The sequence below is a fragment of the Limanda limanda genome, chromosome 4, assembly GCF_963576545.1.
Source record: "Limanda limanda chromosome 4, fLimLim1.1, whole genome shotgun sequence".
NCBI lineage: Eukaryota > Metazoa > Chordata > Actinopteri > Pleuronectiformes > Pleuronectidae > Limanda > Limanda limanda.
The window spans coordinates 21,883,364-21,910,647 of NC_083639.1; the positions used below are offsets into that span (position 1 = coordinate 21,883,364).

The 27,284-nt window shown below is 41.5% G+C and overlaps 1 protein-coding gene across 5 annotated transcripts in view; it reads right to left on the minus strand.

Moving 5' to 3' along the window:
* The window catches only part of iqsec1b (IQ motif and Sec7 domain ArfGEF 1b), a 197,341-nt gene that overhangs the window by 137,773 nt on the left and 32,284 nt on the right, over positions 1-27,284 (minus strand). For 3 of the 5 annotated variants that reach the window (XM_061069690.1, XM_061069688.1, XM_061069692.1), the window contains exon 2: positions 8,136-8,165. The exons of the other annotated variants lie outside the window; for them this stretch is intronic. In XM_061069690.1, the coding sequence (XP_060925673.1) occupies positions 8,136-8,165 (30 nt within the window). The remainder of the gene's footprint in view (positions 1-8,135; positions 8,166-27,284) is intronic. 5 annotated transcript variants of the gene reach the window in all.

Genomic DNA, 27,284 nt, shown 5'->3' on the forward strand with positions numbered 1-27,284 from the left:
TCAGTATGAGGCCTTTGGAAATCGGCTTTGCTGTAGCAGCTCGCCCTCTATCAGTCTCCCTATCTCATTTCTCAGCAGCATCACATCAATGAAGACCGGAGGGAGAGGTATTTATAAGCTGCAGTTGTAAAGACAAAGACAAAAAGACAAAATTATTTATGGTGCCCACTGCCCAGCTCATAAGGCCTTCCTAAAAAAAATGGAGACTACTTCCCAATTAATTATTGCAGTTTATGACGCCTCTGAGTGCTGAGTACTCGGATCTGTGTTACAGGAAAGGCTTTGTGCTCAACTGGGCCACTTCACTGCGCCGTGCGTTGCCGCCAACACCACCACCACCACAGGCATTGTTCTGATATGCTCAAGCAACCACTTCACAGCACATTCATGGCCTATATCTTCTTATCCCTCAGGAGCAGATCAAGGAACGGAAAAACAAACAGGCCTTGTAATGCACGTATAATCAGGAACGTGGGCCGGTCTGGCTGTGCAATTCCTGAAGGATAGGCTAACATAGTGGAGGGGAATGGTGATCAAAAAAGAATGGGGCAAAGCCTCACCTCTGTGTTGTTTAATAGACTGTTGCAAGAATATGATAGCTACAGTTTCAATACTCTCTTCAAGACAACAAATTAAGTCCTTTAAAAGTCTTAGGTTTGGGAGCCAAAGCTACTCTCGCCAATGAAGTGAATCCAATTACTAATGATTCTCTTTTGGAGGAAACCAATCTGCTGCATGTATTGTGTTCATTGGCAAGATATTTTTTTTCACATGTTAAATCGAAAGTGAAATTCTTTGGGCTCATCACAGCAGTAGCCGGCCAAGAGAACTCACAGGTGTCTCACCAGAGACAAAGCTTAATTCATATTCAGCCAGCCTAATACATTTTTACTAAACATTTGAAAAGAGAAAATAATGAATTTGTACTTATTAAGCATTTTTATATATAACAGTGTAAAATTAACGGCAAATATCCACTTTGTATTCTCTGTGCTAATGGACAACATCCCAGCTGGAATATAGACTAATTCAACACCAATTTCCTCCTGATCCATGCACCTCCTTGCAATACAAGTATATTTCTGTAAAATAACACAGAGGACAGCGCCGCGAAACCATTCCCGAGTGATTAACTGAGTAGCCAATCAAGAGTCCAAGCTGTTTTTTTTTACAAAGCAGAGATTCAAAGTTTTAAATTAAAAAGGAACTACATCTAGTACATTATGTATATGTAGAAGTACTGAAACGGCACTTTGCTTGCAGGAGCTTAGTGAATATACGTACTGGTAGTTACATTCTGCCACTGCACAGAGGTCATAGGGGAGGTTGATGGATGGGTTGGCATACAAATACCAAGGGATAATGTCTCTTGCATCCTGGGTTAAAACAATTTGTGTGTGTTCTACTGAAAGATTCGGTGAAAATTATAGTGGAGAATGATAGCCTAAACATTATAATAAAAATGTTTTTAAAAACATTTTGATGTTAGGATTAAATCAAATAAAAAAACATTAAAAGTGAAAATGTTGCACTGAAGTGAAATGTTGAATAATACTAATAAGTATTATGTTAAATAAAAACCTCCCCTTCTTTATTTTGTATGTAAACTTCCTTTGTTATGTATATAATCATGGTAAACCAAGTGTGCTTCCATAATCATCATGATTAACAAAGACAGCAATATTGACATCGTCCCTCATTATGCTAATTGCACAACAAGCATTTCCCTTTGCTTACCACATGAATGTTAAAAAGAAGTTTGTCTGAAAGCATTATGGAGTTATGGCAGCCTCACAAAAAATCGATTTGTTCTCATTGCTATGCGAATGCATGCAGCTCAGGAGTCTAATAAGATCATGGCCTTTATGGTGAGAACCTTTAAGTTTCTATCATGTATTGTTCTGGACTGTATCACCCTGATTGGCACTGAAGCAGAGCAGAGCTAAATGCATCTTATTTTCTGTTGGGCCCCAGGAGATTTTCTTATGCAGGTGTGCTGGTGCATACCACATGAAGGCACATAGCCACTGGACACTACAGGCCAGTTAACCTTGGTGGGGTCCCTCTCACAAACTGCCATGTCAGCATACAGAGCATCGCATTTCTCTCAGTGTCCCTACATTACAGCTGGAACGGTTGTGGGCGGATGTGCCACAGCTGCCAACACAGCTGTCTCCTGTGGGACGAGGAGACAGAAGCGAGAAGGGGAAGGGAAGGTTAAAGGTAAAGCCACTGACAGCACTGCTAGCCTGCAAAATGACACACCTGGAGCACCAGAGAGTCCTGTGGGACCACTCAATACTGTGGAACAAGGGGAAGAGATACATACACCACTGTTGGCCTCTGTGAACGCAACCTCTACCCACACAAACATCAAGTGCGCCCTTGTCTAAGGTTAGACCAATATTGGATAGCATATCAGCTAAGCATTGTTCTCTTATATTAAATCAGTTTAACTCTAAATCAGGATGGAGTCAACATATCAGGTTTAATCAGTGGTTTAATTTAAAACTATTTTATTTTTAAGGGAATCACTGTTGATGGTGGTATTGTAAATTCAGCATTTTACACAAGTTCAATTTACTGACAGAGATCGTTAGGTGTCTGTGTAGTATTCTACTTTTCCATGCAGGTCACACTCTAATGTCATTCACTATAAACAGTAGTTCAGAATTGATAGCTGTGAACTTACTGATAAGGTAGATAACCATAATAAACAGCCAGCGTCTCTGAGTCTCATGGTCAGTCTCTCTCAATGGGACAGAGGTGAAGGGGTTCTACAACATGAGTCTGTGCCCTGAGAGGACATTTGGGTTTTAAGTAGGCCCAGTGAGCCATGAGAATTGGGTGATATTACACAGCAGTAACTTGCATTGCTCATCTTTCCTCTCCACTATGCACCAAGCATCATTAAACAGTTTCTGCCAAAAGGAGACACATGAGGCTTTTTCAGTATAAATCTTTTCTCCAATGTATTATATGATTATTTGTGCAGGTTAAAGGTCTGAATAGTTACAAAGAAGCTCAAAGTCTGTTGTCGAGGTATCTCCTCTCCCTCAGAGACAACACTGCTCCTGAAACACCTTGCCAGTAGTCTAGCCGACACTTCAGAACCATGTAACAATGGCCTGTATTTGCATAATGCACACCTAGCAGCTAGTCTGACACGCAAACAAAGCCAGGTCACAGCAGAGGCCAACATTTCTTACACTCGCTGGGAGTGGTTGAAAAATCACAGCAGAGTGGGCCTGCTAGCCAATCAAAGCAGGCTGTGCTTTGACGGGAAGGGGGTCTGAAAGAGACAAGAGCTAAAACCAAGAAGAGCTGCAGCAATTAACAGTATGAGGAAAGTGATGTATTTTCTGAACATAAAAGCATGTGAATTCTAACACATTAAAATGATGAATCTTAATATAAGTATGATATGTCTACTCTGAGACATGTGAACCTTCTTTCAGCAGCTCACTTGATTTATCCATCATATAAAAAACATCAGCATCGAGGTGCATCTCTTGATGACAACATCTCACATATCGTAAGTACTGTATACATTTGTTACAGCTAACCTCTTAGCAGACAGAGTAACATTTGCGTTGATTGGGAGTTGTGTGGCTAAACGATTAATGTAAATATTGACTCTCCTTATGCTGTCCTCTGGTTTGAGCTCCACCAGCTCATTAGAGAAACATCTGTCTCTTTAGCTTCTGAACATTCATCTTAATACAGTTTTAAAATGTTCAGACCTTGCTCACCGGAGGACGTTTGTTCCTGTGACAAATTGATAAGAGCAGATAAAGTGAAATGTGAAACTAAAAGAATTAACTAAAAGAGTCCAATACTCACTGTAGAGCCGAGCAGACATCTCTGGTCTCATCACCAGAAGCCATACATTTTACATTAATCATCTGTAGTCCATTGGCATTTCTATTTGGACATTCAAATCTGACACAGAGGACAAAAGTGTTAAAATGCACGGCATTAGACAACACGAGTAGCTTCGATTTTGTGGATGCTAACGTCTGTTGCAAACAAAAGAGAAAATTGCCTGCCGGAAAGTAATGTGAAGTAATTAAAAAGCGAAAAGTTGGGGCCCAGAAGCTGGTGTACTGTATGTTATTGCTGTTATATAAAAAACTGCAAGGTAACTTTGAATGAATCCACTTTCGAACCTCAGTATTGAAGGTTTCAGAATACTAAACCATTTGACTGCAGGTCATATACACATGCATTATTTGTGAGCGTTGCCATTTTACCTTTCCAACAAAAGCAACAAACAAAATTAGAGTTTGTTACTCGGGGGCTCTCATTAAATTGCCATGAAGAGGCAGTGGGACTTTTGGAGAGCCTTTACGTGAAAGCAATGAGAATGGGAGCTCAGCGTCAACAGCAAAATGAAGGAACGAGAAGCGGCCTCATTTCCATACAGTGCATTAAAGAAATGATGTGTCTTGTTTAGTAATGTCAACAAAAAACAGCTTCCCAGACCAAAGACAACAAGACGATCTAAGCAGGTTAGTGAAAATATAGCTCTATGCTAGCAGTGTTGGACTATAACATGACTGTATAATTATACATAGCTACATATTAAAAAAAACTGTTATGCTGCTGCAGTTCAGTTGCTGTAGATGTGCCTTAATTCAAGTTTGAGAAATACATGAGTTTTTGGGAATTACACTGTAAAGATTTTACAAGAACTTTGGAAAAGGATCACAATGATAACCATGTTGGTGAGAGGTCAGATGCAGAGCAATGCCACGTTCATTATTTTTTTTTTTTCCATCAACACTGCATTATTTTTGCAGGAGCTCTTTTGCTTCAGACTGTTGCCGTAGCAGTGGTGTATCTAGGATCTCTAAATCAGCGGCCACAATTTAAACAGAGGGGCTAATTATATGTCCGACACCCATTCACAATTATCCCCAGCTGCAGAGATGAGTCAACAAATTCAAATTTTGCAGGCAGATTAAGAATCGGTCGTCCCCCTGTGTTTATAGCTAGCTACCCACATGTAGCTACATCCATGTAGAACAGGGACACACAAATGCTGCCAAACTTGGATTGGTACAACTATTGTATAAATTGAAATAGAAAAATGTGCATATTGCGAAAAAGCAAAAAATGCTTGGCTCGAGCAACCACCACACATGACTGTGCGGGATGTAAGGAGCACAGATATCTCACACCCAACCGTTTCTGAAGTGATTCATTTTAGACACAATATCTGGCTCCATGAAAGATGGAAAATCGCAAATGACTGACATACAACCGCCTCAATCGTGATTCAAAATCACTTGCACCTTCAACCGCATTTTGGCAACCAGCTGAGTGGTGACATCCAGTTGTATTCCTCCTGGTGCCCAGTGCAGCCGTTATAACCTGACCTCTCTTATTATTACTCGAATCCCACTATCATCCTCGCCACCTGCTTATGCCTTGTGAGGGGGTTTAATTCTTTCACCTGATTTTCAGTTGATCCTTTGATATCTGCCTAAAAGAGCAGAACAGTTTTTTCACAAGCAGTGAATTAATTTTCCAGCTGCTGGGCCAACTAAACGCAATCGTTTTCATGGAGCAAAGCCATTACATCTCACTGTACAGCTAATGTGCAAACAGAGTCAACAAACATAGAATTACCAACATCCACCTGTGAGTAAATATTTGGATGCAGCTTGTACATTTGTCCGCCCTTCAGCGGGACAACAGCGGTGCCATCACTGTGCCGCTCGACTGTATTAAAACCTAAACAGTTCATAAACTGTCAAAGTGGCAGTGGCATTTTATAATTTTCAGTGGCCAACGGGAAAAAAATGATTATTTTCCTGTCAGCAGAGTGAATTCAAAGTTCCACTCTGGAGTGATCAGTATTCTGTCCTGTGATCTCATCAAAACACCATTACATGGAAGTCTTATCCAGGAGCTCCCTGTAAGACATAAGACAAATTATATATTGGTGTCTCATACCGGGGTCAGCAGTGGAGACATGTGAAACGTACAGTACAGTACGCCATCACACATCCAGCCCTCTTCCATATTCCACACTGTCCGCAGCTAAAGGGGGGGTCCACTTTTATAGAGCTGAACTAATTCCATTTCTCAAGCTCAATGAAGTTCTGTTTGTTATTGCACTGAAGGCAGTTACACAGCTTCAATATCCTTCCCAAGCACAAGCTCATCAGAGTTTATCCTTGACCCCATAAAGAGGGCAAGGCTTTACTTTGTCAACAATTGAATCCTTTAATTCTTTCCCATTTCATAGGCTGATGGAATCTGCTTTCACCGTGGTTTCATAGCGACTGTGTCTTCACTAAATTATACTCTCTGCACAAAGCATTGAGCCAGTATAGGGTGTAATATCAGCAACACATATGGATGACCACTAATATACCTCTTCATGCCAATATCATATGTATTGATCTATACAGTAGCTTTACATTTTACCTAGGGGCAGTAATTGTTGTGTTATTGGTTCCTTAGATCACTTTTTCTATATAAAAAAGGACATATATTCAATACACAATCAATTGTATGCCTCCGTGCCAGCAACAGCCATAGCCAGAGGCATTATGTTTAAGGTTGTCTGCCTGGTGAATGTTAGTCTGTCCCTATCTGTCCGCCTCACTCTCCTAAACACAATAGCTCCAGTAGACTGAGAGTGAGTTTTTTCCAATTTGGTACAAACGTTCACTTGGACTCAAAAATGAACTTATTGGAATTGTGTGGTCAAAAGTCACTGGGATCTCCCACAATTTTTTTTTTTTTGTCAATATTCAATATTTGTTTCACTTATTGTGACAACAATGTTTTTCTAAAATACATAAAAAACACAACATTATAAGCAAGGTTAAAGGTAGGCTAATAGTCGCAGTATGCATTAAAGTACACAACCGTCTGGGGCCAAACCCGGTGCATCTCCAGCTTATCATTTAACACACTGATGAGGTCACTTCTACCTACAATGAGACCTTCAGCCACAATGTCTCAGGCCCATCAAGATTGAGCATCTAGCACCGTGATGTAAGGTGTGTGCTGCCCTGGAATTGACTTGGAAAGAACAATGTGTTTACAGTGTCTGAGTCCAGTGTCTCCGAAGGGACGGGCCTGCAATTCATCTCTTCACACAAGTCCTTGGACATCATGCGGGGTCCCTGCCACATGGAACGTCATCCCAGAGATGATGAACTGGTACACTGACATCAGGGTTGGACCTCTCTAATACTGTTGTTGCTGAATGGGAGAAAATCAATCCCTCGTAAAGTCAAGCCTCTCCAGCTTTTCCCAGCAGCATATGAATATATATGGCTCTGGAATGAGAAGCTGAATCACATATTAGGGTGTGTGGGTATGGCAGATTTCTGATTCTGAATCATAGATTTATGAAAATGCCCAACCTTTAAATTTGACCTTTGATTTCAAGTGGGAATCTTGATTCTCCAAGTATATATTTCGGCATTCCGAATTGGGAAGAGTGGGATTGAGCTGGCGACCTGGTGGGAGGACGAGCCACTCAAGACTCCATAGTTAGGTAAGGTAACAATGTCATAGTCATCAGTGCTTATTTGAATCTTTTGGAGAATCATGACAACCGAAAGGGTGTTTGCATACTTTAAAATACCCCTGAAGATCCATCCATAACCAACACTACTGTCAACAGTGCGTCAATGTATTAATACTCTTTGGTATCAAGTTATGAGCCAATAATTTAAAGACAAGAACTTGAAAAAAATAAAATGGTACACAATAACTCCTCACACAGCTGCAGCTCATCATGGCCGATTCTCATATCTATGTCATAGAGTGCAAGTAGAGAAGGTATGCAGCCATGACTATGCAAAGGCAGTGTATTGTGACCACAAAATATGACACAACTTCCTGGTTGGCCGCACTGGAGGAAGAATCAATCAAGGAAAGATGAGAATCAGAGAGGAAAAACTATCCTGGAGGAGTCTTATCTGACCATCAGGCTTGTGCTGACAGGTGGAGGCGGACACAGCCAAAGTCCTGAAGGGTTCAGAGAAAGCTGAGGCTTTGTTGGATGACATGTGACTGACAGTGGTGTGGAGGGAAAAGTTAAGGCTTCAGTGAGTTTACAGGCAGAATAATGAGACTGTGTGTGGAAAAAAATTTTCAGCACATACCTTACACCTCTCCAACTTTCACATTTGGATCTGTAAATGATAAAGACATGCATCAGAACTCAAATGAAACTTACATGTAAATACAGACCAACAAAAAAAAGCTATGTATCTATGCCGTAGCACATTTTCGCAAAAGTCCGGTTACAACTCAAAGGGAAAGTCATGATGCTGCACTTCTAACTGATTCAAAAAATGAGACTTGAAGCTGCATCGACAGCACAAAAACACATTTGGCTAAATAACTGTCTCATACATAAGTGAGGGCAGTTCAGTGCAAAGCTAAGCCACCAATTATATAGTGAAACTGCTTTTCCAGATCAGCAGGTTTAGGACAGTTGTATCCCAGTGGCTGTTACAAGAAAAGAGTCAGCCATCAGAGGCAGAGCATCAGACATCCGGCACGTAAATTCTTGCAACTTATTTTCTAACTCTTCTAAACTCTTTTTAATTATGCACCAGGTTTAATTTAGCTCTGCCTTGGCACTGTCAAAATGTTCTTCTGATACCGTGGAGCCATTTTAACCTACATCAAAACAAAATGTTGTGGGGAACTTGTTTCCGTCAGTTCTACATTTCCTCTAATCCTCCTCTAGCTGAGAGTATAGTTTTGATATGAACCCAACAGGAGTTGGCAGACGCCTGCCACGCTCTGCATTTTTGTCTCAGAGCAGCTGATTTAGTGGGACCCTGGTGTATAAACCTCAGCTTAAAACACACAGGAAATCACAAGCTGAATGTAGCAAAATGACCTATGTGCTTCTTTAACCTTGGGCAGATGTGCATCCAGACGTGTGTGTGTAATGACAGATGCCAGCATGACTGTGGGTCAAAACATTTCAAAGAAGATTGTGTCAGAGCCCAGCGGTCACAGAAGCAGACGGATGCCTTCTATTCACAGGAAAAATGGAGGGCGGAAAATCTCATCGTTTAAAGGGCACAGCTGAAACACATGGAGGGCACAGTGTCTGTGATGATGCTCAACATCAGTCAGCAAAGTGAAAAGGACTCTCTCCAATATATAGCTGCTGCTGGACCAAGTGAGACAGTGTAGCAGCCAACTCTAAAGGCCAATTTATGCCTCTCCGTTTTTTCTGTTACGGACAGATAAGACCGCCCTATCCGTCGTGAAACGTCCTCTGAGGGCGTCGGACAGCTTTTCGTACACGTCTGATTTTTCTAACTATCCGTCTTCATGTCGGAGACCCGACGGACCGCTCTTGGCTGTGATTGGTCCGCGAACGACATCGTTTCCGTATGACGTCATTTCCGTATTTCCGGACCTCAAACTTCCTGTTTACTTCCTGTTTACTTCCATGTAGCATCAAACCCAAACACAACTATGATTCTACGATTAATGTGACGTGTGTGTTAAGCCAGCGGAGTTGTCCGGCTGACGGTGGCTCGTTCGAGCACTGACGACATGTGTGCACGGTCACATACGGTTAGAACGAGCTTTCAAAACGGCGCTAGCAGGCTAGGCTAGCGGGCTAGGCTAGCCACCATGCTAACTGCGGTGGTAACAGTGCAAGAACCCGCCGTCACGACTTTAATTCTACTTCTATCACGACACTGTTTCTATAATACCGTCAGGTTAGAAGCAAACACTGGATAGTAGTAGTTAGTGTCGGGAGTCCCTGCTGACTCTGTGTGGAAGCTGGGGGGGAGCTAGCTCCGGGTAGCTTCTAGCTACATGTAGCCTCAAGCAGATTCAAGCTGTGGAATCAGCAACACAGTTCGGAAACAAGACCGGGGAACCGCTGCGCTAAGAAACGATTACATCAGCATTTTGACCCGCTGGGTTTCACTTTATTTAGTTCTGTTAGTTGCCATGGTTCAGTGTGTGGGACGCAATCTAACATGTCAACAGAGACACGTGGACTTCTTCTTCCCAAATGGGGTAGGCTTCTCTGAGCTCGTCTTCCGTTGCGCCACCTATGGGTTTGGCGGGGAATTTTTTCCGGACGTAGACTGACGGAGAAGTAAAAATCAAAAAGACTCTTTGTCTCCCGCTGAGACCTCTCTGAGAAACGGACTCGTAGTAGTATATAAGAGCCTTAATACGTCAGACGGACTGCTTCATTAGGCCCAGGTTGTCTTTCATAACCAGCTAATAGGGCTTTTGTCTTCCCTCACTCTTCCTTCATGTGAATTGTGTCAGGTTTTTGGCTCCCGGTGTTCAATACCCAACTAATGAGAGTGATCTATCAGCTGTATTGAGCTCTTCGCTCCATAGAGGTAGGTGAAACAAATGCTGGCAGAGGAAGCGCCTTGACAGCCTCAGCCATGCTGTGTTTTCCCAGACAAAGCTACCGAAGCGCGGAAAATCCTTTACTAATGGCATAATGGTACCCCGCCTGTACAAGGCTGCTTTCATGACACTCTGAGCGTCAGATGTTCTACTTTGTCACTACGAACCAGGCCCGGTGAGGGGGATAATGGTGAGGGGAGCAGGGCATCAGAAGGAGCAAGGTAAGCAACTACCGATTGAAAACATGAACATGCCCAGAGGAAATCATAAGCTGTCAGTGTGTGACCAACAAAATGATTAACCTGTCTTTTGTCCAAAGCAAAATCGATAGCGGATCGTAAATTACAAGTCTGCAGTGGCAGTAGCGCTGACTAGAGGCCTGTGGCCCTGTCAGCTGCAAAGTTGGGGGGTTGATACACGAGACTCCCATTTATGCTAACTGACAACCGGCAAAGATGAGATCACAGACATGGCTCCAAAGATGGAGATCACTGGCCTGATAAAACCCAGTTAATTACATCTTCTGAGGATACGAGATGAGCCTTGATTTGTCTTCTCTTACCGAACTGTAAACGTTAGGACTGAAGTACTGAGCCGTGGTAATCAGCGCCCGGCACTAATGGCAGCAACACCAGATGTAAACTGTAACTAACTGTATTTAGCATACACACTGAATAATATTGTCCCTAGGGTTTTGCTCTATAGTTTTGAATTGATCCATACAAGAAGGGGATTTGACTGTGGTAGCTGTGTTGATGTATTACAGTTGCTGTCCTGCTTTAACAGTATGTAATCGTAATAATAATAATACATCCCATCACTGCTTTCCATTTGGGAACAGCTTCACGAATGGCTTTACTCGTTCTGAGTTCTCTGAGCTTTTACAGAGATTTTTTAAGCCTACAAAGGCAGTCCAGATTTATTATCACCTGAGGTTTTGAGATATGGGCTTTCTACCAAAACCCTGAATAGGTGAAGTAAAATGATTTTGTTTCTGTAGTTCTTTGTTAAAAAGTAGATTTGAGAGTAGGGCAGGAACAAGAAATCCTTAGTGTCTCATCAGGTCAAAAATGTACGCACAAAAAAATGTGTCTTACAAAATACACCGGGGTAAGCCTAGCTGATAAAAAGTTAAAACATTTGATTTAGGAGCTATGTTTGGACCTTTAACAGTTGCCCTATGTGGAGGTGGAGGGGACAGCACCTCCACCTGTACGAGAGGATCAATCAGTAAAGGTGAGGGCTGCTAGCTGACTGATCCTCAGACTTAAGGAACTAGACACGGTCACGGAGGCCTGAGTCACGTGAAGAGACACAAGAGACACTGGGACTGAGTGACAGAGCTGCAAAACCAGTCATTTATGATAAGTTTGATTTGTGCTTGTGTCATTATTTATAAAAGATGCTAAAAAGCAACAGAACCGTCTCTGGCAGTGTGTGGGAGAGCCCTGTGGTATGTCATTTGCCACACTCTATAACGGATTCCGAACCTTGCCTCTTTAGTTTCACAGTTTACACTCTAGCAGAGGAAGGATCCATAAAAGTGGATTTACGATTAAGCTTGCTCGATTTCCTCTGGTTGTCTGTTTTCTTAAGAGTCAGCACAGTCAAGACATTGTGTTCTTTGTCAACTTTTGTGATTAAGTTCACCAAAGTTAACTCTTTGCAAATAAAACTACGGATTTACTTCTGCAAAAATCTATCATGTGATACTTTGCTCTGAAAAGTCACTTTCACACAAACCAGGTACATACAGCGAGGTTGGGTCACACCACAGTTATTATTCAAATTTAAGATAATCTGAAATGAGATTCAACCAACAAAAAGATCACAGTTCTACCAAGGTAAATGAGGATATACAGTATGTTTTGTTCATATTGGGGAGGCTAACCGAATATGGTATACAGTAAACCCTGCAGGACCACTTCTTCTGGGAAGTCATCAACACTGTGTCACTAACAGCAGCATTCCTGCTGTATCCTCCTCCCTGATGGATGGGTCCTCATCTCATGACCTTCTTTGTTCAATCTGAGAGCGGGCATGCAAAAGGGCAACTGTAAAAGGGCTTGAAAGCACAGGATGTGATAGTCAACGCCCACAATGCTTGACTGATTGAAGGGAAAATGAAGGATCAAGCCAGGTTGCCTCTTGGGAGAAATTGGGCTGTTAATCAGCTAAATGCTCCTCTATGTGAATTGTTGCTTATTTGACAATGAGTTGTTTGTTGCTGGTCTGGTGGTGGTGCATTCCATTTTTTAGATTTTTCTTCATGAGAATACCTCTTTTCCTTTTAATTACAACTTGGGATCATGTTTTGATTGTGTTGGCCATCATTTTTTTCAGTTCAGATGACAGAACTAAACAATACGGTACGATTTGGAAAGATACATAAATGGTAAGACAATTTAACAGGTTTCAAACAAGCTAGCAGTTCAGGCAGATTATTACAAACACATGATTTGGAGGTAAAACCAAAAGTAAGGATACCCAAAGTAACCAAAATTGAAGCAGAATATTCAAGATGAACTAGGGAAATGGCTTTCATGGCAACCAGTTCATTGTGAAAGCCAGGTATTGGATGTTCTGCATCAATAATTCTACTAGTTATCGTCATTATTTTGTCTGAATACTGATGTTTTTTGCCCCATCAGACTTTATTTTAGTAAGTGTATTCCCAGATCTCAGCAATTTGATGGACGAGAAAAGTAGCATTACCAATAGGACTGACAGTCAAAACTACAAAACTAAATCTAAAGTTGGAATCATCCAGAATAATTCACAAGGGTCTGCACACCAGATCTTCTGTGTAACCTCCTGTGGTTATTAAAAGTGTGGAAAGAAAAGGAAGAGCTTGTAACCATAAGAAAACATCCGGTTCTTCCATCTGAGTATACTAGCAAGCAGATAAAGGCTCAATCACTGAAGAGCTTCTCCCACGGTGACAAAAATATCTGGGCTCTTTGTTGATTTCATTTCCGCCTTCTACTTCAACTCACAAATCAATACATCCGGTGCTAATGAGGTGGGGGGGAAAGTGATGAGGAATGTAATGTTTGCTTGTAGAAAAACTGCAGCACCAGTGTATTATGGCAAATGGGCTTCGCTCACAATCAACTGGGCTGCAGCAGCTGTCAGTCCAGTCACAGCAAGGATTAGGATAATTAACATTTTCTAGACCCACAGAGTTTTTCAATCAAGTATACATTTTTAATAATCACAACTGATTGGTGCTGCAGGGAATTATGAGCTGGATTGTTCAAGCACTCCTCCACAGCGTCATAACCTTCCATCGGGAAACACATTGTATCTGGGTAAAATGTACCTACGGTTTATATTATGCTGATTTCAAGCTAGAATAAAATCAAATTCAGACCAAAAACCAATGAAAAGAGTTTGAAATACAGCTTCAAAACTGCCTCAACGTAAAAATCCGTTACAGAGTCACACACAGAGATTTCCCAGTAGCAGCAAAGGGATTGGCAGGAACCCTGGGCAGCAATGTGGGCAAATGCAATCCAGGCATGCTGTAATGAACTGGCAGGGGGCTGCAGCCAAGCCAATTAAATGATATGAGCCTGACAATAAGTGATTTTCATTACATGACCTCAACCCACTGCAACCAAATTTAATCATATCACCATACACTGACTGGTTATAAGAAAAGTCATGCCTTGACACTTTCTAAAAAACAGATAGCAATTCCCAATTCAAGTTTCAACATGCAATTTCAAAGACTTTTGTAAGGCCTAAAGTGCCGATTCAATTGCCATGTCAGTTTCTTTTGCACCTAAAAATATAGAAAGCAGTTCTATGGGAGTAAATGCGATCGTGTTTCGTCTGTGTCCTTCTGGGTAAAGAAAAGAAGCTTCCACTGGCTTCTTCAAAGCAGGCTGTCTGGAGCCAAGTTTAAATTGTATTCTCAGTTCCTGTGTCAATACATCTGTGGTTGTTTAACTAGACAGGGTAATGAAATTAACCTTTTCACATGCTGGGCAATATATCACAGGCAAAGAGGACGAGCACAATGGGCAAGCTCTCTGCAACAACGCTGGAGGATGCCCATAGGGTAAAACAACACAGGCGCCACACTACAGGCACACACGATGATCAAAATTGGAAGTACAGGGAACACAGAGCAGTAAATCCAAGTTGAGAGAGGTCTGCTGACATTGAAAGGAGCTGTGAAACTGCACGCTGTTATTGTCGCTAGTAACAATGTAAATTTTATGTCATGGTCAATAAATAAACAAAGTACCTGTCAAACGAAACTCAGGGGCATTCGAACAGTCCAGGTACCTTCCTAACTGAGGAAGGTACCTTAGCATATGAAACAATGGACATTTGTTCTTAACCACCAGTGATCGGAAAAACATTTATTGTTGTACAACCCCATCATCAACCAGGGGTTTGTTGTAGTGAAGCAAAAAGGACATGCTCCTCACTGGCTTCCCACTCACAAACAACTGCTAATTATTCTTAATACAGCTCTTGACTAAGCTGGCAGAGCCTGCAGTGTTTCAGTGGTGCCATCAGTATTGACAGTATGTTTAAACACCCCATGGGAAATGTATTATGTATTGAAATGTATGACTAACCCTTGCAATGAGTGTGATGTACCATGAGATCTTTCATTAAGCCCTTTACTTAAAGCAAACTTGAATGCATTCCCATGCCAAACCCGCACATTTCCTCTAATATAATGTATTTTTTTGTGGACCATGCATTATGACCATTTGTATTATGAATACAGAACACAAAAGAAAACAAGAAACATGTGTTTCCTTCCTTGCAGCTCAGTTTTTAGTTGTTTTTTTTTTCTTTCCAGAGAAACCAGGATCCCTCTTTAAACACTCTATCTATTGAACGATATAGAGAGTGACGCACCAGAGTCGTAACCAAAAACGGTGGATGAGCTCTTTGCATTTCCAAAATGTCTCATGCAATTAACCTATAATCAAATTACTTGTGATAGACAACGACTGCTGTCGGAGGCATGCTGACAAAGAGAAGAAGTAAATAACACATCTGATAAAATAAAAATAAACCCTCAGTCTTATTGGAAGATGCGATCATTACCTGTGAGTAGAGTAACAGCAATAAGGGCAGTGTGCCAGCAGGTAGTAAATGTATGCATGTGTGTGTAAGTGTGGCGGAGTGCAAGCCACAGTTGTGGAAAAGGTCACCTTAAGAGGCTGCACTCGCCCTGAACCCCGTCAGTCGGCCTGAGCCTGACAAATATATTCAAGACGTAGATGACTGTTGCACTCTGGTCCTTTGGAATGGAGTACAGACCACTTCAGGTGCACTTTGACGGGCGTTATAACCTCTCCTATAGTCCAATCTCTCTTTGTACTGTATGCATAGCTGTGGCTCATGTCATCATCAATCCCTGTCAGATCAAGGTGCAGCTGATGCAGATCCGAAGTGATGAAAGAGGAATCAGGAAATATGAACAGCGATCCGTCAGTGATCCTCAATGAGTGTGTCCACAATTTGATGGGAACTGCCACAGGGGTTGGCAACAGGAAACAGCAGTAAGTGTTTTTCGATTGATTTCTTTGCATATGACCTAAGCATGTGAGTGAGGGCTGAAGGGGGAATTCAACCTCAATTTAAATCAAGCAAAGGTCAAGATGTCAGGTTTTTACAAATTAACATATTTGACTATTTCCTATTTTATTTTCTTGGCTTTGCATTTCCCTTTTACATATACAATATATATTTGCACTCTCTGCTGTATTTGTGCTTTTGAGTTACTGCATTCTTCTTAGAGATTTCGATCAACACAGAATATAGATGACATGTGAGGTGAATGCATAAACCCTGACAGAGTAACAGATATTTCAAAAGAAACACAGGTTGTAGATCTGGAAACAGTCCTGTTTGCACCTGATAAACCACAGCACATGATGTTCAGAACAACTTTCAACAAAGTTCTGTTTACCCCTGTTGTCATGGGATGGCGCTCCAAATGTCAGAGACAGAGACTGTATCGATATTGCTGGACAAAAAATCAAACAAAAATGCTCTCTGGGTATCTTTGACTAAAAAGATGAAAATGACATTTAAAGACGCACAAGGATCGAGAAAATTGTGTTAAATGGAGTCAAACAGAGTAAAACCTAACCCTGAGACCATGAGCTGCAGTTAAAGAAGAAGTGGACCATTAACTAAGATGTATTTTTTTATTCTACCGTATCCAAGGTCAAGAATTACCTTCATGGTCATACAACTAGAATCAACTGTGAAGAGTGTGTTTGTTGAAATTTGGAAAACACAAACCTTTACTCCTCCTTAGGGTTGCAAAGGCACCCTAAGGAGGCCACAACGATGCAGAAGCATATAGTGAAGTGCCCAAAGTTTCTTCAGGGCTCAAATCAGCCTATGACAAAACAAAATGTTGATATTTATGTCTGTATACGACAAAGTAAACACAGTTAGTATAAATTACCCACAACATTTCCTGTTTATTCCCGTTAATTCCCGTTAATTCCCGTTAATTCCCATGGAAAGTTTCCAACTTTGAATATTCCCGGAATTTTCCCGGAGCGACCTTCACTGTATCCATAGTAAGCCATCCATTCCTTTTTCAAAATCATTGACTTTGCTGAGAGGCAGAACTCTAACTGAACAATAACACACAGAGTGATGAACACATTCACACCTACAGGTAACGTCCAGTTCACCTGACCCGCAACTTTGTGCTGTTAGAAGAAAACAGAGCACCTGGAGGAAACCTAGGAAGAAAATGTGAGAAGATACAATGTCCAAAGAAAAGGCTTCTTGCTGTGAGATGACAACTCTTACCACTGAGACACACTATATGTTCATACCTGACATTAATGTGCATCAAAGTGGACATCAGTTCATACCTGGTGTAATGATGTGTCTCGACATTCTTCAGTAGCACAAACTAGTGATCAGATCACACTTTCTGACAATTTTAGCTTAGTTTGTAGGAAATAATGAATAAAGCCAAACCAGTAGAGACTGGGTATAATTCTTGGCAGGTTCTGCACAAATCAAATCAATAAGGAAGTCTGACATATTGTATCTCTGTGGACGTTTAGGCTTGGGCCCCACCTGACTGCTTAATGGCTTGCTTTTCATTTCAGCGCCGATGTTACGAGATTAGATCTGCCACACAGGCTGCGGTTCAGTCACGCTGCTCTTGTGGAGATTCAAGGTTTCTGCGATCCTTTCCACATTCCCCACTTGGTTCACAGCAAAAGAGTAAGAGACAAAGATCTTTCACCAAATATGTTTATACGGTTAGTATGTCACAATCATAAATGTTTGCAACACTTCCTGTAGGTTACCCTTTAAAAAAAAAAAAGCACTACAGCATTTCCTTTGACTGAATCCATTAATTTGTTATTGTGAAATATTTGCTAGGGCTGGAGAGCAGGCTTCATATTGTATAGTACTGGTATTTATTTTAGTACCAAGGACTACATTTATACATACAAATACAGAAGTTATACCAGAAACCTCACAAAGGCTGTAGTTTTAATAAAAGTCATGTAAATATCTTCCATGATGAGGCAGTAAGCTCTCTCTCTCTCTTTCTATCGCCATCTCTCTTACACACACACACTACGTGACTGATTTGCAACAGGTTAAAAAAAACTGGCAATAGCAGCTCTGCTGTAGAACCGGGGCTGAACGCCAGGTTGAACAGCAGACAGCCGCGACAGCAAGAGAATAATTAACTGTCCCGCGGCGCAACAAGACGTCACAGACAAAGCCAGGTTACATAATGTGAAGGTACACTCACTTACTCTGGGGATTTCAGCTGAAGCATCCTTCAATGTGGCCTGAGACACATTTTCTTCTACACTGCTGAAATAATTTGAACTAAATGTGTCCTAAACCCCTGGATGCTGAGTGAACGAGTGAGTGTTCTTAATGTCTCCTGGCAGTGTTGGGGAGTAACGGAATACATGTAACGGCGTTACGTATTTAGAATACAAATTTTGAGTAACTGTATTCCGTTACAGTTACAAATTAAATAGATGGTATTCAGAATACAGTTACATTGTTGAAATCAGTGGATTACATGACGGTACTTCTCTGTTTCACTCTCTCGTAAATCCACCGGCGGCAAAGCCCCCAGGAAGCAGCTGGAGACCAGGGCTGCCGTAAGAGCGCCCCGGCGGCGTGAAAGAGCCTCACCGCTACCGGCTCGGGACCGTTACAGGCCCGGGACCGAGGCTCTGAGAGAGTTCCGTCGCTACCAGAAATCTACGGAGCTGCTGATCCGCAAGCTGCCCTTCCAGCACCTGGTGAGATAAGACCGACCTGCGCTCCCAGAGCTCCGCTGTCATGGCTTTGCAGGAGACCAGCGAGGCACGCCGGGTTCACACCGGACGCTGAAGCGCCGTGAAGCGCTAATAATATCACCCGTTGACCCAGGAGTATAAAAGCATATGGTCACTTGTTGCTCCAACATTAACTGCAACAGCGTCCCAATTTAATGTCATCCATCTTCAAGAACTTCTCCGCTGTTTTCTCCGTTCAATGTCGGGTGTGGAGGGTAAATTACGTATTCTCCACTCAAGCCAAGCCCCCCCCCTCTCTTTTTATCTTTATGACTGCTTGTGTGTCTGTATGGATGGTCAGAGGGGGGCATTTAATAATGTGATTGCTCAATCTGGTCAAATTAAAACTCCAGGACAACAAAAGGGGAATACAAACTATTGGATGCATACTTTATCATTTATATCATATAAAATGTCAGCAATATCGTTTAAAATCATTTTTCAGTGTGTTTCCTGGAGCGATATGCTCGCGTCAAGCGCAAACAAAAATAGACTCGACGCCGAAACGATCGCTGCACGGCGCGAGGCAGCCTTGGCGCAGGGGGGGGTCCTTCAGCGTCCGGTAGGACCGGCACAGAGATGGGAGTGGATGGGAGCCGGACATCCAGCTGGCCCGCAGCATCGGTGGAGAGAGAGTTTAAACTGCTGCTGCTCCACTGACTATAACAACGCCGCAATCATACACTTAAAAAATGCAATACAAACCGGAAGTATTCCAAGTATTCAGAATACGTTACTCAGATTAGTTAATGTAATGGAATACGTTACAGATTACATTTATGGGCATGTATTCTGTATTCTGTAACGGAATACGAAAGTATCCTTCCCAACACTGTCTCCTGGTTGCATTTACACCTGCACTTAGAGGTGTTCATGTGTAATTCAATCTTACCTTACATGCTAGGCAGGCCTTTTATATCAACATGAAGTACATTCTTTTCTGAAAGGTTTCTGCCAAGAGCACTTTAAGGTTCTATTTCCTTTTTAATCTTAAATGCACCATAAGAGTATGGTGTTAGTTGCAGAGAGTGTAAGGATCCATATCTTGTCTGTAGTCCAATGGAAGATGAATTGTCTTGGCAGTCACAATAATATTCGGATAATAACTACATTATCGCTACACTCTGTGTTTACCCATTTCTCTGGGGGAATATTACTTTATCATCGATGCTTTGCATTGTGGGATGCCAGTACTACCAGCAGTCCCCAGATGCACAGCAGTTCATTGGAGTATAGCAACAGAGTTGCTGTCAACAGTTACTCTCCCTTACAGAGTGCTGGAAGGATAACAGTTCTCTCTGGGGCTTGAGATGCTCATTTCACCCAAAGGTGAAACAGCAAGCACGCAGCACAGGAGCTGTTTGTGAATGTGAGCGCCTGTGGGACCCAGCATGTATTCAACTGGAGGGTTGGGAATGCCAATGATTCATGAAAAGAGAAAAATACATACCTAGGAACAGAAGCAGCATAATAGCATCATCATACCAGCATTTAAATACAAACATTTTATATACTCAATTTATTACAATTTTCTTGATGGGATAAATAATTTCTGCACAAATGATTCATAATATCTAATCCTGTACGCAATCAAGTAATCAGTATGCAGTACTGACCTTTTCTAACAGTCCAAAATTGAGGGAGCTATAGCAGCAGCTGTGTTGTACAATTTAGTGTTGTTAAAAGTTATACATATGATATTTTAGTCATTAATATAGCAACCAACAACCATTTTCTATGTAAATATGTAGTGGAATAACGGCTTCCTTAGCAGAAAATGAGGTCACACTCCCTCTGTGTGTCTTGTGATCAAAATTTCTCCAAGCTTTGGTTCTGGCGCGTATTCGTGAATCCGATTCCCTCCCTGTGAAACTCTTATGAGTACAAGATGGTAAAGAGTCCATTGCGGAATTTAAATGAAAGCTACTTTTCAGAATTTCTTCCACCGAAGAAATCACGTTATCCAGCAAAAACAGCCTCTTACATAAACTTATTTTTACACTTGACGAAAACCATCACATTCAGAAACATCAGTTTTTTTGTTGCAACGGTGTGATATTTCTGGGTCAAATGACTCTGCAGTAGTCACAGGTATACTGATTCCCTGAGCAGAATTTCACCCATTTCCCACACTGTGACGCCTGAGGAGCACAAAAGCTGCCCAGCATGGGGCTGTTAAACCAAAACACATCAGGGACACAATTTTGTGTGAAGTTTGAGGAGGCGACAAAAAGTCAGTGAATACTGGTTTGCTATTTGTCAAGAGAACCGGAACAAATTTCCAGTGTTTGGTATGGTTGTTCTACTACTGATCAAATCCATTAAAAATTATAATTGCCTCTGAGTAGTTGAGGTAGGACTGTGAAGTCACTTATAAAAAAATGTATAGTAAAGATGAAGGGTGCCTGTTATTGCTCGAAAAGGAGTCTGATAAATTGCCTCCAATCTGGTATTGAGAAAAAAGTGAGCCCATGCCTGTGCCCTGCCCTCCACCTTTGCTTGAGACTACATCAGTGATATACTGCAGCTGCAGGACCATGTTCTTCAGTGTGATCCAAGGTATAGCTCTGTACAGTGACCACTTAAGTGATAAGTCACTTAAAGTTTAGGTGTGTAGATTTTATTGACATCTAGTGGTGAAGTTTATCACCTAAATCGAACACACTGGACATGTAATAGCACGACAATAAGGGTCATATCATTTTAATATACAGTGGTATAAAACAGGTCCTGTGGCAAACCTTCAACAACATATTGTGACCATGATTTGAGGTGTGAACACTAATGCCTGCACGCCTTAGAGAGAGAGAGAGCACTAATATGTGACAGCATACTGCGCAGATATTATTCCTAATTACATCTATGAACACAGGGAAGTCATAACCAGATGAAAGAAAAATATGACGCTAAATGTGTCACTAAAATTAAAGAACGTGGATTAAAAAAGAAAAGGGCTGATCTAAATCTATCACCACTGTAGCCAACAGATGACAGCATCAAACATATCAACGTCAGTCTGCTGGTGCAATGGCAGCAGCCTTACACAGAGGAACGTGCACGAGACATAAATTATCTTCGGAGTCTATTTTAAGGCTGCTTTGTATAAAAGGGCCAGTGACGTTGCCAGGGAGCAATGATGTTTGTAACCAGTTTTGTTTTGTTGTCGTTTGTTATTGACATCTTTTGTCATGCATCATGTGCACGCTCCCCTCCTCCCTCCCACTGCGTGTCAGCAGCAATTATTCACAACAGAAATGTTCATCTGAGACAAGATGTATTTGAGGGAAGGTTTGGCAGCCATTATATACTGTACATGCCAGTTCACACTTCTAGGATCACTTAGTCACATAGTCTACGACAGCTCTAATACACTGCAGAATACTTCAAGTTACATGAGATTATTTCTTTCAGCCAGGAATATAGACTGGAGTAAATACACAAGCTCTATACATTCGGGAATGTCGCATTAACTCAATGGACCACCCAATAGTAGGATATTGTCTCATATTGCAAACCTGTGTGCCACATAGAAAAATCCAAATCAATACATCAGTGAAATGTTCAGTGACAGTATGTCGTCAATTCAACCTCTTTAAAAAGATAGGGACAAAAGTTTACACAAACTACATAAAAGGAACTATGCGGAGAATTTCCACATCAATAAATCATTTGGAGAAATTAGTATAATTAGCAGAAACAAATGAGACCGCCACTGAGAGCAGCCCTGGCAGCCTCTCAGCCGTGCTCTGATTTCTTACTTTTGTGTGGCACCACGTTAGATTTGGCGGCAGATATGTTGGATCGCTTTACAGCACAGAAACAGGACGAGGGTCTGCTGCTGTGCCACTGCAGATGGAGATGAAGCTGTCAGAGCTTCTGCCAGTGGCAGATGGTGGAAGGAGTGAAAGGGAAAGGGAAACGTGATTATCATCTTCAGTGGAGACAGTTGAAAGTAAATGGGGTTTAGTCCGAGAGTCACTCTATCACCAACAAAACCGCTGTATTAATGGAAGCTACCATCAATTTCACATGAACCATCTAAAACGCTTTGACAGGAAACTGTATTTGGTACATTCGTCGTGAAGAAAAAAAAAATCTTTAGCTATCATTTAGCGCACGTTAAATACATTTTAGTATGCATTGTCCTCTGCTATGTTTACCAGCGATATTCAACAATTTGGCCTTTCGATTTAACGGGTACCATAAGCTTAGGTTACACAGGACCAAGTAAGGCTGTGACAGCAGAAGTCTAGTGCTTTGATTAACCTTTGATTTAATGCTAATGAGCATCCATTCTTATTAAGCAGTATTAGCATTAATGTTTAATGCTAATTTTGTGGCAGTTAAGAAATAATAAAATGATTCAATGTATAATAAAACTAACAGGTAAATTGGAGCCATGAAGTCAGTGCTCGAAGTCAGCTATTAAAATTATACCAATAAATACTTCAAACATACCATGATCCACCATTAACTACTGTTTATACCACTAAATTATACAAATATATAGATATTTCAATATGGCTACATACAGACCCTATAACTAACAATTTACTCTTACTGTGCATTTACAATTGGAAATTAATTTAAGCTCCCAGGGCTCCTGACGAAACCTTCCAGAAAGGTATGTCCTTCATCTTGATTTGGAAATTCTGCCAAACATTTTGACATGTCAGGCATCACAGGCTCCATTATTATTATTACACATTTCTTTCAGAGGATAAAGTTATTTATAATTTCAAAGTATACAGAGTATCTCTTTTGAGACCACATATGGTTGTCAGCTATAGTAAAACCTTTTTGTGATATAAGGAGCTTCACACACAACAACAACTAGACTGATTATTACAGGCTGAGCTCAGACCCAAAAAAACAGCCAAGCTCTTACATATGATGAAACACTGGCTTCATATAGGTAGTAACCTGTCGGGGTTATGTCGTCAGAAAGAACAGAAGAATGAGAAATGTGAGCTTGCACCTGCCTCAGACCATGGAGGTGAAAGTTTATTATAATATTTAATGTGAATAGAAGAGAAAAAAGAGCGCAAGTTAAATGCAGGGGTAAATACAAGATCAAATCTCAAATAAACCCTTAATCAAGTTTCCAGCAAAAAGTAGACCCTATCTTGTCGATCTTGATTAAGGTTTTTCCTATCACAGGTTGTGAAAACGGAAGATGGATCGCATTCCGTATTTAGACACTTGAGATCAAATAAAAACAATTTGTACAGAAAATCCTATTTGAATTGCATTCTTTAAAACCCTCAGCCCTGTGTTGGAATAATTCAGAAAGCATAGATGAAATATTGTGTGAGCTCAATGTTTTTATTAGACCATTTTCTGTTGTTTTATCTCACTAATTTAACTAATGAATATACATATGTACACACAAACAGGCATATGGATGCTTTTTGAAGCATTACAGCAACTCTAACATGTTGATGAAGAAAGAGGTGCCACATTAATACTTCTTAATTACTGACACAGTACTTGGCGAGCAGCAGAGGAGGACAAACCCCTTGCGAGACGGTTTTGGCAGTCGCCATCATGGAGGCCTCTCGCTTTCACTTCCTTTGTCACTGGGCATCAAAAGCAAAGCTCAACTTATCCAGGGCTCTGAGCTCATTTCCTTGGGCATTTGGGAGCTAATTTAATAAAGATATTTTGATATCTGACAGGGCTGGATGAAACACGGATGATCAGCCTTGTCCTGCTTATTGGTGTTCAGAGGAATGTAATTATGGACATGAGGATGAGGAGAGTGGGACTGTGAACAGCTAAACTGATCCAAAGAGGAGTGACGCTTCCTTCTCTTCAAGTGCACATGTCAACTCTGGCTTTATCCGTCTTTCAATCCAGCTGTGTTGTTCTCTGTCCAAACAAAAGTATTTATTAAAAGTCAGGGGATGGCTGTATATTGTTCCAGGAATTTAATAACATGAGAGCTTTGGCTCACTGAAATCTGGTATTTACTGATCCTAGACAGTTATGATTTCTACTTGAGCTCATGCAACATGTTAACCTGAGAGAATATCGAACCTTTTATTTCACTCTCTACCAATACAATTCTAGGGCTGTCACTTCTTATTTGAAAATTGAACATTCATTCGATCTGGGGGGAATTATTATTCGTACTGTAGTGACTGGCTCTATTTCAAAATATACTGGTGTGGAAGCACCAGGGGCTCTACACCATAGACAGCACAGTAACACACATATGGGCTGTTTGACGACTCTGTCCATGGAATCTGTGGGTTCACCTGTTAGTTTTCCACCCACAGGAGGTCCCTCAGAGAAGAGGAGCAACGTCAGCTGCTAATCCTCATCTGACTCAGTGTTTTGTTATAATAATCTAGACTGTGGAGGCCCGCTGTGTTTTAATTTGCAGCATGCTTGCTCCCATTGTCGTGCAACAGCATGCTCATGCTATGGTCCGCAATGTTTTTATCACCTACACAGACACTGGAATGTAATGCAGTTCTTTCCCTCATGCAAAAAACTTATTTTTCTCTTAAGTGTGTTTATCTGTCACTTGGAAACTGTTGCACATGATAGTGACCTTTGTACACATAAACTCCATTACTACAATAAATGTTATTAATTATGTGGGAGTGAAAGTGAAAGGGAGTGAAAAAGTGAAAGCCCTATAATATTCAATATATAACAAAAATGTCAGATTCAAAAGTTAGAAGTATGTAACACAGTGAAAAACACATTTTATATAACCAGATATGTATTTTGCAGTGACTTCCCCTCAGTATGTGAATGTGTCTGGCTCTGTGTCCTGCAGCCTGGTGCTGTGAGGGACTCTTTTAACCTTTGTGTCGTGTTCGTTTCTCCCCCCTTACTTTGGTGCTCCCGGTCAAATTTGACCGGCCTGTTTTAACTGCCCTTACATTAACACAAAAACCATTGATCGTCACCAAATTGTATTTAACTCCCTTTTAACCTGTAAACAATGTCTCAGACTACTGGTTACATGAATAACTGCAGTGAATAGACACAGAAATTGAAAGTTGTATTCCAAAATCCCCTCTTGTTCTGCCTCCTCTGTCCTGGGGGGATGAATACCAGAGCAAGTTGCCATCCTTGGACTGGAATGTCACCTCAGGTGTGTCTTCCACAGGGGCCTCTTCCCCAGGGGCCTCTTCCTCGCCATATGTTGACTGTTCGGTCTCATGATGGTCTGGATCAAAATCAGGATCGTTGTCTTCTATTTCTAAAACATCCTCCTCTATTTCTGGTTCAACTCCAATCCCGTCTTCATCAGTTTGAAAAAAAAGGTCAAGAGCCTCTCTGACAGAAAAACGTCTGATCGGGCGCCGACTCATTGTGTTCAGAGTAAAATAAGAGCAATGCACAAGCAAGCTATATATAGGGGATCTGTGAGAAGATATCATACGTTTTGTATCGAAAGTGTGGTTCACGTGGGGGGATGGACACATTAGCCCGGGAAAGAGCCAGGTTCCCATAACAAACACCTAATTGGTAACTTTGAAGTGTTACACGTTTAGTCTGGAAGGTGTGGTTCACGTAGGGGGACAGGCACATAAGCACGGGAAAGAGAGGACACATGGTCAGTCTGAACGGGGTTCACGTCGGGTGGAGTGTGTGTGTGTGTGTGTGCGTGCGTGTATGTGCGTGCGTGAGTGTGTGTGTGTAGGTGTGTGTGTGTGCGTGTAGGTGTGTTTGTGTGTGTGTGTGTGTGTGCGTGTAGGTGTGTTTGTGTGTGCGTGTGGTGGTGGTGGTGGATTTGTGGTTGTGTACTATCTGATGAATGAACACAATCTAGGGTCACCCATTCATTTCCTATGGCGGTCATTTTTGACCGGGAACACCACAGGTGTTACAAAGTTGACTAAACAACTCAAAATTCAATGAAAGTAGTGATCAGCAATTGAAAATGTTCAAATGCCTAGTGTGGAGGATATCATAAGCCCTTGAGACAATAAAATGTAAAACACAATATTTATGATTGATCGAAATGGAAATCGGTCAGATTTGACCCGAACACAACACAAAGGTTAAATATAGTCTTGTTGTCAGAAACCAGAGGACTGTTTAATAATCTATGAAGGGTCTGATTCCTTTGGAGAACATCATTCAGAAACCCACGTCTGTCTCTCTCAGCCACCCTGCCTCCGCATTCAGAGTCAGAGTTGAAACAGGATTTTCAAAGTATCCCCTTCCTGTTGTGTTATCTCCATCTCCTCTCCGTTCCTGTCATTCAGGCCCGCTTCCAGGGCCACGCTGCCGCCCTGACCTCACTTCCTCTGCCTTTTCCTGCCCACTGCTCAAACCCTGCTGGCTTCACCCAGACACAGGTGATGCACATATACGACATCATTGAGCAAAAAGTTCAGCTCAGCTCAGTCAATAGGTTTTTCTTTTTCTTTTTGAAGTCTGGCTCAGTTGAAATGTCAGAGCAGAATACAGCGGAGATGATCAAAATTGGCATTCTTTCTACCAGAGAGAAATATACTCACTGGCTGTGTTCTACTGTGGAGCAGAATGTGATATCGAGGTTCTCAAAACACCCCCATGTTTCACAGGTAGTCTGGAGAAAGGAGACTTTGATTT